A 14004-nucleotide genomic window follows, 5' to 3' on the forward strand; every position below is an offset into this window, starting at 1 on the left:
GCTCACCTGATGACTTAGTGATGTACAAAAACACAAATTTGCCAAAAAAAATTATACGAACTTTATTTGAAATACACTCCGGTTGGTCTTGAGCTCATATTTTGTATACTTTTTATAAGCATGCGCGGATCTAGAGGGGGGGTCGGGGGGGTCCCGACCCCCCCTGGAAAATGAAAATTTATTAAATTTACATAGTAAAATTATCGCGAAAATATGCCTCGGACCCCCCCCCCCCCCCCTGGCAAACACAATTATCCTTCGGACCCCCCCCTGGAAAAAATTTCTGGATCCGCGCATGATAAGCATTCTTACTTATTGCAGATTTTTGCCAGAATCATCATGATGCATGACTTTCCCACTGTGTCTGTTCCAGTATTTATCTCGTAATCCCCCGACATTAACACTTGCATTTCCAGATGAAGTTTTAATTTAGAATGCACCAAACCCAGTGTTATCATTTACTTTAATATAAATCCTGTTCACTATCAAAATGTGAAATACCTGGGTTTTTTAAACAAAAACCTGTCATTAAATATAAATTTGAAAGATCTAAGAAGTTTTAATTCAATTCTAGAGTGATTTCCCTAAAGTAATTACCATTTATTTTCGAATCATCAATAGTCTACAGGGAAATTTTAACATCCAATGAGATTCAAAAAAATTTCATGCGATTATCAATTTGTAAATACCCCCATCAGCAGATGATGGGATCCACAAGCACCGATATTGGTTATAAACCCCTTGAAGGCACTCTATCTTATAACATACATGGATTTAGCGGAAGCTGCACCTAACACGGGTACAGGGACGCCACCTTTGCAGTGATCTAATTATCGGGCAAGTGTTCATTCATCTTCCTTTGAATTATTCATAAAAAGTGAGTAAAAGTACGTGAATTATTATATGACCAATTATATAGCCTGTTATATAAATGAAAGAGCCAAGAAAAAGTTGACCAGCTGACTCTCCCCATATGCATATTCCGAATTTACACCTGCATTTTAAACAAGCATTCTGAGAGTATTGCATAACACTCCCCTACCGGTTTGTGGAAATTGTGAAAACAATGCACTGTTATGCAGAATATCGAACCCGAACATTAAAAAAAAATATATAAAAAATTAATTTTCTCGAAAATATGTCAACCAGACGCTACAAAAGTGTAAACTTGATCTGTAGTTAGACATTTTGATGCTGTTCAGCAAATTTCATATTATTCCTCAAACGCATAAAGAACAAAAGTGTGGAAAACTGAAGTGGGACAGACAGACGGACGGACGGACTGACGGACGCAGAGGAAAGCTATAGTCCCCTCCGGTGAAAACCGGTAGGGGACTACTAAGATGATGCACAGGTAATATACACATTGAAGAAGTATGTAGCGAAAGGAGATTTCAATAACTGATTCTCAAGAATTACGAAGCAGATGAGCCGGTTTGAAAGAATTCAAAATTTCGACCGTGACAATCCTTGTTATAAATATTGAACGGAATTTATCTACCTAGGGTTTAATGCCAAGAGCCTTAAGAGGAAATTGAGGAGGAATATATTACGTTTCGAGATGCCCTTGTCTCAACTGAACCCATGGTGCCGCAAACAGTAACCTTCGTCCTTCGGTTTACCATTTGACTGCACTCTGCATTGAGCCGTAGACCAGTCTTTATCTCTAGGCATCTGATTAACAGCACTCTCACTGGCGCCTCGTGTAGTACGATAAGGAATGGACCCGCACAAACCCAAGAAATTGGATTCATAACAGCCAATTTGATACAATTCCGTCCCGTATTGTCCCCTCGGTAAATTGTAAGCTCTATCTATTGCTTATAAACTACTCTTTTGGAGTCGTAAACTGGTCGTTAAGTTCTCTTTGTCTGCTGGCGACAGACGATTTCAGCCGACCATGTACGTGTACTGATGTAACTTCGCCCATAAGCAAGTGTGTGTCTGCACTTCAGGGTTGATTTGGTTAAAAAGAAAAATTGAAAAAAGCAACTGACAACTTATTTAAACCCTGATAATTCAGCAGCAATTTACATACTTCATATCACTTTAATCACGTAATAAATCAAAGGACACCCCAAATAGCATAACGGTAATTCAAAACTTCGCGAAAAATGCTCAATTTGCAAAATCATTGCTGACATATGCAACATAAAGTTGATTCAGACGACACCAAAGTTATAAATTCTGACAGCATACATAGATTTTATACACATAGAACATACTACAATATCAGTGAATACTGTGGACTGTTGACTTACTGTATATTGACCCTCAAAATCTCAAGTAGGGCATCGGCGATAGTATTTGTTCAATAGGGAGTCGACCAATTGAAATCGCTGTGTTTTTAAACATCCCTATGTATTCTTTGAAAACAATCAAACACGTTTTCATTACCTGAACACCGGTCGCAGACACATCGATAGAGTAGGTATTTTTCTGTAGATAATACATATTTATAGAATTCCTGTCATAACTTACAATACCCTGTGTAACATATATTCCACAATTAATCACATAAAATTGTGTCTTCCCTCAATATGCTTAATTAAGTATAATAAAGGTAATGTCAGTTTGTTATTCTAAAATATTTTGACGCAACGCCATAGTACAGTGTCGCATGACCACCATTTCGAATACTTTTTATGACTCTGTATATCTCCTTTAAGGTTAAACTCATTGTTACAATCAAAATGTTGCCACAGAAGATTTTTTTTTATAAAAAGCATGGCCACTCTAGACAGAAGGCTTTGATGTCCTGAAATCTTGACAAAATTTCATGCATATGTAATTCTGCAATTTTAATATTTTTGTTATTAATATCATTTGAAATGCCAAAATTAAAAATTTAAATTGTTAAAACTCGTTAAGAGTTTCAATATTGTATTTGTGTTCCGTGCTCTGGTGTTCTGTGATAATATCATATACATTTCTTTCATTGAAATTATGCAATCGCGTAATTGCATATCTGAATATAAAACATTTTAAAAGAAAAATCAAGGTGAACAAATAATGATTTTTTTTCTGTTCATTATTAAATTGTGAGAATTCAAGTAATTAATAGTATATCTTTAAAATACTCCCCACCTCTACCAGGAATGTTCTACTGTTTGATTTCTATTTGCATGTATATGTTCATATGTTGAATGATATTTTATGTGTACGAAAGATTATTAGTTCTTAAGAATTTAACAGTAAGATGAAAAAATTGTTCTGACTGATATGACTCAGTGCTTGGAGCACCAGATCTAAGGTAATCTGTACAAATTTTGATTCCCGATTTTTTGTAAAGGACAGTAACTTTATAAAACTGACTTTTTGTGTTAAGGGTTTCAATACCACAAAACTTGAGACAAATATTTTTATTTACATTATGTATTATGTATTTTGTGTGTGTGTGTGTGTGTGTGTGTGTGTGTGTGTGTGTGTGTGTGTGTGTGTGTGTGTGTGTGTGTGTGTGTGTGTGTGTGTGTGTGTGTGTGTGTGTGTGTGTGTGTGTGTGTGTGTGTGTGTGTGTGTGTGTGTGTGTGTGTGTGTGTGTGTGTGTGTGTGTGTGTGTGTGTGTGTGTGTGTGTGTGTGTGTGTGTGTGTGTGTGTGTGTGTGTGTGTGTGTGTGTGTGTGTGTGTGTGTGTGTGTGTGTGTGTGTGTGTGTGTGTGTGTGTGTGTGTGTGTGTGTGTGTGTGTGTGTGTGTGTGTGTGTGTGTGTGTGTGTGTGTGTGTGTGTGTGTGTGTGTGTGTGTGTGTGTGTGTGTGTGTGTGTGTGTGTGTGTGTGTGTGTGTGTGTGTGTGTGTGTGTGTGTGTGTGTGTGTGTGTGTGTGTGTGTGTGTGTGTGTGTGTGTGTGTGTGTGTGTGTGTGTGTGTGTGTGTGTGTGTGTGTGTGTGTGTGTGTGTGTGTGTGTGTGTGTGTGTGTGTGTGTGTGTGTGTGTGTGTGTGTGTGTGTGTGTGTGTGTGTGTGTGTGTGTGTGTGTGTGTGTGTGTGTGTGTGTGTGTGTGTGTGTGTGTGTGTGTGTGTGTGTGTGTGTGTGTGTGTGTGTGTGTGTGTGTGTGTGTGTGTGTGTGTGTGTGTGTGTGTGTGTGTGTGTGTGTGTGTGTGTGTGTGTGTGTGTGTGTGTGTGTGTGTGTGTGTGTGTGTGTGTGTGTGTGTGTGTGTGTGTGTGTGTGTGTGTGTGTGTGTGTGTGTGTGTGTGTGTGTGTGTGTGTGTGTGTGTGTGTGTGTGTGTGTGTGTGTGTGTGTGTGTGTGTGTGTGTGTGTGTGTGTGTGTGTGTGTGTGTGTGTGTGTGTGTGTGTGTGTGTGTGTGTGTGTGTGTGTGTGTGTGTGTGTGTGTGTGTGTGTGTGTGTGTGTGTGTGTGTGTGTGTGTGTGTGTGTGTGTGTGTGTGTGTGTGTGTGTGTGTGTGTGTGTGTGTGTGTGTGTGTGTGTGTGTGTGTGTGTGTGTGTGTGTGTGTGTGTGTGTGTGTGTGTGTGTGTGTGTGTGTGTGTGTGTGTGTGTGTGTGTGTGTGTGTGTGTGTGTGTGTGTGTGTGTGTGTGTGTGTGTGTGTAAAAATAATTTGACTATAGTAGGACACTATGATTAAGCAAAATATTATTATATCATAAAAATTATGATGGAAAATGTTAATTTAAAATTGTATTTTACGATTGAACAAATGTGCATCTTATTTTTTGCCAGTATTTTTATGAGCGGATTCGAGTGAATCCAGTACTTACTGCAAGATTTACCGATGAACATCTGCTCAAGTCATCATAAACATTTTATAACTGGGTTATAGTATGAATACTTTAGTGAGTGAAAAAAACTAAAAAGCAAGTGTGGGTAAAAAGCAATATAATATCATAGATGCCAAGCAGACTACCTTTTAAAGTGATGAAATGAAAACTATCATAGTTATTATTATCTGAAATGGACCTAATATCTTGCCAGACCATAAATCAAGAAATGATGTTTATATGATATCACGGAAAGAAACACAGTGTATTGATTTGTTGGAATTAAAGGGTGAGATATAAAGATAAGGGTTGATTAGTTACAAGATTTCTTCTGCGCTGTGTAGAGAGAGTGAATGTCGTCTTTCGATTGATTTTATCAATGGAGGCATTAAATCCCTATCGATCCCAAATAACCGAGAAAATAAAAACATCATATTGAACATCATCCCTACTTCCGGTGCGGAACAGTGACGAGATTTCCTCGTTTTTGTTTTTCCCTTTATCGTAATTACCTGTGCAGTCCAACGGTTTCCTCTTTTACAATGCCATGCACTTTTCCGGTACAATCCACCAGCAACTTTTTGTCTTCTTCCGTGCAATGAGAAGTAAAGTTTAGTCGGTTTTTGCAAATAAAACAAAAGTGGTCACATTTGTAGTTCTACTTGCCTATCTCCATTTTTGAAGAAAAAAAAATCTTTGTCTGAAAAGGGTACACACAATTTTCTGAGCTTTCTGATATATTTATCAACATGTCTTCCATGCGGGAATTTTATTTCATTATATGAATTTTTTTGTGTGTGCAACCATGTAGTGTGACGAATTGTTCAACTTTAACAAATGAAATTTCGATATTATCTTAACATTCAGCCCGAACATCATAATACAAGCAGAGAGTCCTAGTATTTCTACAGAAAAATGCTGATTAATCGCAGAAAATGTCCGATTTCTTGCTTTAATGAGAGAGATGAATTTGTCTGCTCATCGACTGAGTGGCAAAACTTCATTATCAAATGGAGTTCAGGCATGCTCATGCAAGTACTACAAGTTCGTAATTATGTCGAAAATCAGGATATGAATGAGACAGCTGGCTTCGTGTATGATAGGTCATATATTGGCCTCTGTCAATACAACAGTACATGGATATGATCGCTGCTGATATGCTGCAGTCCTTTGCTTCAATAAACTGTATTGATGTTAACCATGTAGGCCTCTCCTTCTGTCGTACTGTTATAATAATTCAATACATAAAATTCAGTCATCGTTCATCAGTCAACCTGCTACACCTATCATCAGTGTGTACATACAAGATAGCAATCATTGCGTTGTAAACATGATACCTTGACTAGTTGTAAACAAGTCTAAACAGTCATTTCCCCTGGACCTTAGAATTGTTTGGAATTATCTGGAACGCATAGGACTTTTGCCTGTAAAGCTCTAAAACCTTTATAAATACATGCATTCCGTCGGGAAATTTCTCCCCATGCATCGTCGATATCATCACGGTGATGGAGGCAGCCTTGAAACGTTCTACACACCCCAAAGCGTATGTGGTGGACGTCGATGTTTTGAGCGTTGATATTTTCTAATTAAGCGATAATACAGAAATCACCTGTAATTTATCGGGATATCACCGGTAATGTATTTTATCTTGCCGAGAGGTTTTCTGTTCGAACCAATCAATGTTTCACATAAAAGCAAATAGGATTAAACAACCTGTACAAATTTTATCCTTTAGATCTTTCTATTTTGACGCCCTTTCCTGTCGTCTGCCGTAAATGTGTCACCATGGATGACATTCATTGTCATTCGAAAACTTAACCGGAAGCGCTCAATCTTAACTGGTTCCCTGAAATTTGCAAAACTCGTCGTAATTTTTCTACAACCTATCGCCTTAATCGATGAACATCGCATAAAATATAATAAAAAAGGGTTCCTCACAGGTTAACCAGCGACTTATTAGTCGTGATTAATGCAGTACCGCTATTCTGACCAAGTTGTTTTTCCAAAGTTTTTTAATACAGTAAAAGATGGTGGTTCGGCGGTTCTGGTTTTTCACTTAAATTAGATGGGTTCCCAAATAAATGGATATTTCAGAACTAAGTGTGTAACCGAAAAATCGTATAACTGTAAATTAAAATCATAATTTACACTGATTAATTATCTTTTTAAGATGAAAACTACTGCAATCAGACGCAGAAACCAAATCAAGCCCGCGAATTGCGCGGCTATGTTAAGGCTGCCCGATTAATTTCACAGCGATATGTAGAAAGTCACTTGTCTGTACTTCATAAGATATGACGTCATAGTTAACTTTGACGTCACGATCTGCATTCCTTTCGATCGTTCTTAGGGAATGTATCGTAACGTAATAAGTGATATTCATTGTGCATAATAAAACCGCTTCATTCCTTTACATAGACACTGTTGTAAATACTAGTGATACTAAATTCAATATCACCGATATGGAGTATAAAAAAAATCAACAGTTTTAAAGCTTCGTAATAGGTAAATAACTATTCATAAACTAATGGTTTTGAGACTCCCCCTGCTACGTGTAATCTAATGAATGGTGATATGTATGTGCATATAAAAACGGCTTGGCACAAGTGAAAGATAAAAACAATCTTAGTATGTTTTACGTGAAATCGGGAGAGAAAATAAGTACCACTGTGAATCTTGCTGGGGGAAACCTACCGATTGACCCGATTTTGTGTAAATCGAGCCTAAAAGGTAAAAATGTGCCCAAGTTCGATGGCGGTGCGAAATGTTTTGACAATATTTCAAATAAACGAAATATATATATAAACCCCCAGCAATAACTGCAAATTACATTACTTATCGAAGGATTTTTCATAAAAATATTTTTGATTTAATGTCATTATTCACTTGTGCCGATGCGATTTTTATAGATTATTTACCGTGTTAGAATACACCCGTCACGTGCTTAAGAAAAATATATGACGTCACAAAAATACATCAAATATAGTGTTGGATGCCACTGTTAACTTGTGTAATAAAAGTTTAAAGAAACTCACTCGGTTAAAGCATTTTCGATAATTAAAATTGTATCATTTTTTGATATATATTTAGCTTCGGACAGCCTTAACATAGCCGCGTGATGGTTTTTACTGTTGGTGGAGGAAAGGGGCCTTTCTATCATATCTCTCAATTTTAATCTGGACTCGCGGGTGATTTTTCAATAAAACTTTATTTATAAGTTACTGGGTGATTACGGTCACGTGTGTACACACTGCAGCTTCAGAACCAAGGGCAATAATTACGGCGACTTCACCATGTCTTTGTGCGCATGTGCGAAAATCTCTTAAAGTATGTAACAAGATAAACTTTACGTCAATGCTAATTCCAAACATTCAGATACCGGGTATCTTCTTTTAAAAAAAAAAACTAATGCGTTTTAAGCCGAACGCAAAAATTTGGTTTTACCAGCATGATGAGTTCCAGTAGTTTGTAATACCAGTTCATATTGTACAAGTCGGTTAAATGAAATGCTATTTGTATGACGAATTTATAGATTTTTCGTTTGTTGGTATTATTAATTCGATCGAAACCTTTTTGCACCAGATTTGATATTAATCAGATCGCTTTTTTAATTTCAGTTATCCATTACACAACGGAATTTCTACTTTTTGTAGTACAGATTTTATGTCCGGTTAAATGTCGCTAACGGTCGGTTTATTAAATTTTGGTCACAAAATAAAAACGGGAAATCAAGAGGTAATGGACTTTTTATATAGGTGCTGTCATTGATAGTACATGTAAATCTCGCGAGATGTGATTTCACAGAGAGCTCATATAATCAGAAGAAAGCTCCATTCCATCTAAATGCTAGAATTAGAACTTCATTTGGGAAATCTGTTGATAAACTTTTTTTTGATCATTTTGTAATAAGATAGAAAGGTGATAAGTATGACTTGCATTCCTTTCATAAGCTGACCTGATGACATGACGATGCATGATTATAGTGAAATCCGTCTTTTCAACTGACAACATACATGTAACATGTTTTTCGTCACACGGATAAAAAAAATCATGCCTTTAATGTGTAATCTTATAGTTTATAGGGTTAGCTTATTTGATCTTTGAATAAAACTTAGATTCCGATCCAGGTGTTTCAAACTAACCCGGAATGCAGAAAAATCAGAATGTTTTTTTGATATCTTTTACACAAAAAAACTGAAACCAAAGATTTTGATGCTAATTATTTCTCCTTTTATTCTCGACGACCATTTCCTGCAGGGAATAATAAAAAATCTGAGTTGACGTTGTTAACAAGTATCAGAGATGCAGAACGAAGATGCACTCTTGTCATGCACGACATTGCAGTACACCAGGCTGAAAGGAGTCTCCTTGAACGCGAGATTCATGTTGATCAACTTAGCTTAAGGTTTTTCTCTCTCCGCAGAGCGATTCCATGTGTGGGATTTTGGGAGAGAAAAAAAAAAACCAAGGCGTTAAATATGGTTTATTTCTATTGATGACACAGATGGGATTTGTTTCATTTCTTACTTGACTCTCAACTTTTGGGAATTTTTAATGGATTTTTTTTCAAATTTAAAAGATTTCATTTTATCTATAGAAATGGAACTAAAAAGTGTCTACTTTTAGTGGATATCAGCTACAAATAAAACGCACCAACGCCCACCCGCCTCTAATTATTAACAATTGAAAATTGGTGATAAATTAAAATGCATAAACTTTTTCAACGACTGGCGTACATTTCTGATTTTTAAAGAAAAAATGATCCTGTGTGTATTATGAAAGAATTGCAATCTCAATTAACCTAGAAGTAAACTTTAATTGGTACAACCCGGGAAATAGTTAAACCGTCAGCTTTAGGTTTCCCGTGCTATCAAAACGACTGAAACTGCATGCTGTGCACATGTCGTGCAAATTTTAAATAAAACATCTCAGATCGATTTGGTGATCAACTAAGTCGGTGAAAGGATGTAAACAATCATAAAGATAGTAGAATCGATTGCGAAATTCGCTCCACCAAACGTTATTCCGCTAAATTACTCGATCGTGTCACAAAAGGGAGACACTCAGACGAAGTTTTAAGGACACACACGACATTCCTTTCTTCTTTTTTTTGTTTTTAAACCTAAGCATGTCAATGCCGAAAATCTCAGAGTGCATTACAAGACTATTTTTGGAGTTAAATATATTTTTGAATTTTTTTTTTCATTGCATAAAAAATGCAATTGAATGTTTATTAATAAAGTCATAGTATATATCCACAATTGAAATCATATATCCAAATAGAAAAATATCATATCATTTTGGAATCACGTAGTGGAAATCTTCACATTGCGGATACTCGGGGGGAGGGGGGGGGGGGAGAAAATGATGAAAGATAGGTTGTGATTCGACTTTGGCTTAGAATTTGGGTCTTTAATATGAAACAATAAAAACAGGACACAGATACGCAGTACGTTACTTGAATCTTCGTGGTCGATGGATCAATTACATTGCTAATTTATTTACAGCGCTTTCTTTTGCGATAGGTTTTGAAATTTTATAATATATACTAATATATATCTGAATTAAGGAGCAGAAAAACATACGACTATGCCTCTTACCGTCTGGAATACAAAGATGGATAACTCATATTATGAACATAAGAAAATTATTCAATAATCAATTTGATAATATGGGCTGTCGTTTATTTCTTTTAAATGAATGTATATGAATTAGAATTACTTTATGCTTTCATGATTTTATATTTCTATATTACAAAAGAATAGTTGCAAGCGGCGACTTTTTAATGCTCAGAATGAAATAGTAAAAAATCAGCCGAGTGTCCTTTCTTTACGTAGCTATTTAATAAAAATTGACAAGGACCATTTCTGATTTTAATTGTCAACAATAAAGCAAACATCAACAAAAATTAACACATTTAACAATAAGATGATAACAAATGTAAATGCTGTACAATAAACCATAACAATAGCAAGACATGTTGTTGATATAAAGTTAATAAACAATAATTCACGATTCACGGTCCAGAGTCTGCAAAGCTCTCTCCCGCAGAAAGTATCATACTAGCGACGAGTCATAGATCTCTACAGGGCCAGGACCAGTCCGCGCCGAGTGGTCTGTAAGTGGTGCAGGTAAGGCGCCCCTCCCCTGACCCGGCGTAGCAGTCCCGCGAATAGTCCCCACGAGGTGGCGCTGGAGGTCCTCCGGCAGGGGACATACGTCTCCTCCTGTGCCGAGCTCGCGTGTAAACGTTGAGCATGCATGAACATGGCGGAGAGCATTATTAAAGTGTCGAACTCGCCTTTCCGCTGCCACAGCCTATTGAAGTACTTATCGAGGCGATCCCCGAGTGACCAGTTATCTGTGATCCGCGCCCAGTTCATCTCCGAGCTCCTCTTGACATAGTCCCACACTTTGGCGGGGGGTGGCAGTCGGGTTTTGTTTAGAGTTGCTACTAATTTCCCCGCGTGTTTATTTTCCTCACAGTTCATGTAGGCGCATATAAATCTTAGAAAGAAAGAGGTGTCCTCACCTTCACAATCCCCACAATCCCCACACTCCCCTTCTGTAATTTCCGGCGTACACCACTCTTCAAACTCTGAGAAATTAACTTCCATTGTGACACAATTAGTTCCCAATTAATAATACACAGTTTATTATAATATACAAGATGATGAAATATCGGGATTTTTACCACCTATAAATAGCGATGACATGATTAGAGTTGTCCCGCTTTGATTTTTAAAGCGCTCTCAATATTTTGAAATACTTCGGTTATGGTTCGTTGACATTTTGGAATCTTTGGAAAACAAATACACATGATCATGTGTTTTATTGGTTGTAAACAGTGGGTTCTATTTCGTCATTATTTCGTAAAGACACGTATCTTAACTGGGATGTATCTGCATCTATATAAACACACTACTTATTCCAGTGTTTAGTTACTGAACAGATCATCACAATGTGGAGATTTAAAGCATTTTGCAATAGCAAGAAGGATAATTCCTTGGCTGACAAAAAGAAGGCGAGTTGTTGTAGAGACGGTCTTCCATTTACCGAGGAATGGGACAGACTGATCAGTAAAGGCGTGTCCCCTAAGGAAATCTGGGAAACTCGGTACGAAGAGGTTAATAGGATCAACTCGGACTTCACACATAAACTGGAATTCAGTTGTGAAAATGGACCCAAGAAGTCAATGACACCAAGCCTCGCGTCGGCGGTTGAGCACTTGCTGCTCATCTTTGGCAAGGGCTACGTGCAAGAGATGCAGGGGCGATGGGAGAAGGCGCAGGAGTTTGGAATGTCGTCTGTTGAATTCTGGGACCAGGAGGCTTCCAAGTTTGAGAAAAAACACTGGTGGTGGCGATGGATGGGGAAGAAGAGCGACGGGAAGAAGGAGGTGAAGAGGAGCGAGTTTGATGAAGAAACGCTCAAAGATTAGATTGATCTATTAATTTTAGAACCATTTTAACAAGGCCTTGGACTTTCAGAAGGATGTAACTATCTATTTCTTGCGTCAAAACAAATTTTAGAATGACGCTTATTTCAAGCGAAATATACACCAATTTCGTAGTCTTAACTCAAAACCCAGACAAATCGTGTTGATTTCAAATAGCCATGGCTGATTGCTCAGCAACGAAAAAGACAGGCCTACGTCACATTGCTGTTTGACACATTTACCCAAAGTCCAAGCTCTTGTTAAAATGATTCTAAATATGTACATGCATGCATGTATGCGCAGATATCAATTAATAGAGGTGTAATAATAAAATAGTGGTTTGGTCATTCTTGTCCTGTTCTCTTAAAGCAAAATGAGCCAGCTTTGTTCATTCAGACTGATTGTATTTATGTAAGTATATTTTATCTATGTACGTCTTGTGCCATTTACATGGTTTTGAGAGAATAAATGTCCTGATTGTAAATTGCCGTTTTACAAAAAGAATGTTAAAGCCATGCATTTCCAGGGCATTAATTGAGAAATTAAATATAATTTATATGGTACCTCGGTAGAAACAAAAACGGGTTACAATCGTACTGTTTGTTTGGCCTTACGCTAGATTTAAAAGGTCACCATTGATAACTGATAGTCTCACTCCTTAGGAATTTTATTTTGCATTTCATTGCTGCTGATATAGTTTTCATAATTTTTAATTCATTTGTTTTCATACTGTTTATTATGTTTGTTTATATATAGATCGATTTTTAAAAAAAAAAATCAGTTCATGTATCATTGTTTTGTTGTTATGAAATAGTTATATACTTTATATACTTTTTATACATATATATTGACATATAAATGCAAATGTATTGTGTATATAAGTTTGTGATGTAAAGAAATGAATTGTCGTTTTTGTACATGAAAAGCCATGACCCAATTTATTAACTGTTGTTTTATTATGTCTTTATACTATCGATCAAACTAAAATAAATTGTTGTAATCTACACTGATTTACTGTGATTTACACGTATCTATAGCAAGAAAAACAAACCAGATAAATAATCAATTAGATATTCTATAAAACATATTAACGCTATCATCCATGTACTGTCACAATTCTGCAAAATTCTCACAAAAGATTAAATGCGTTAAAGCTAAATAAGTTCATTCTTTTAAGAAAAATATGTTTTTATTTACCAATCAAAAGGGCCCTCAGAGGGCATAAATATACATGTACATTTAAAAATGATATTATAATTGTAGCAAATAATGAATGAAATAATTGCAAAAAATGTCCACATTACAAGCAATCGTATGCAAAAGGATTCATAGATACAATCTGTGTGTAAGATATATATATATATATATATATATATATATATATATATATATATATATATATATATATATATATATATATATATATATGGTGGCAAGGTGGCCTGAGCACAGAGTACCAAGGGACGGTGCCTGCACGGTCAATCAGACTTGTCTATCTGTACTCAAAGTAGTCAAGCCAGTATGCTTATACGTAATACCGCTCCTTCTGAAAATAAATACATTATATATATCTACAAATAAAAATTATAAGTCCACTTTCAAGAATCATTTCACTGAGTTGTAGAAATACTTTTATCTTCAATCGTCATAAGCCGGATTCATTTTTGGTCATTGTCCATGCATGTATTGAACATTTTTACAGGAGTAATTAGCCAGACTCTGTGTTACTTATTACGATGACATGAGATTAAAAAAATGTTTTTTCATCATCAACAGATTTGACATTGTCGCCTCGTGTTTCGAGCAATTTGTAGTTCAATGTGTAAGTTGGAGATGTTGGTTTTCACTCATTTT

The 14004-nt window shown here is 36.3% G+C and overlaps 1 protein-coding gene across 1 annotated transcript; it reads left to right on the forward strand.

Annotated features, from left to right (window-relative positions):
- Positions 1-11469: 11469 nt before the first annotated feature.
- LOC128193080 (uncharacterized) lies at positions 11470-13144 on the forward strand. The gene has a single exon (XM_052866319.1). It carries the CDS (start codon positions 11674-11676, stop codon positions 12151-12153), a length of 480 nt encoding a protein of 159 aa, XP_052722279.1. The 5' UTR covers positions 11470-11673; the 3' UTR covers positions 12154-13144.
- Positions 13145-14004: the final 860 nt, after the last annotated feature.

Source organism: Crassostrea angulata, chromosome 7 (assembly GCF_025612915.1).
Source record: "Crassostrea angulata isolate pt1a10 chromosome 7, ASM2561291v2, whole genome shotgun sequence".
NCBI classification, from domain to species: Eukaryota; Metazoa; Mollusca; class Bivalvia; order Ostreida; family Ostreidae; genus Magallana; species Magallana angulata.

Bases quoted from the DNA above. Each gene is read 5' to 3' on its own strand.
- LOC128193080 (XM_052866319.1), top strand. From the start codon at position 11,674: ATGTGGAGATTTAAAGCATTTTGCAATAGCAAGAAGGATAATTCCTTG.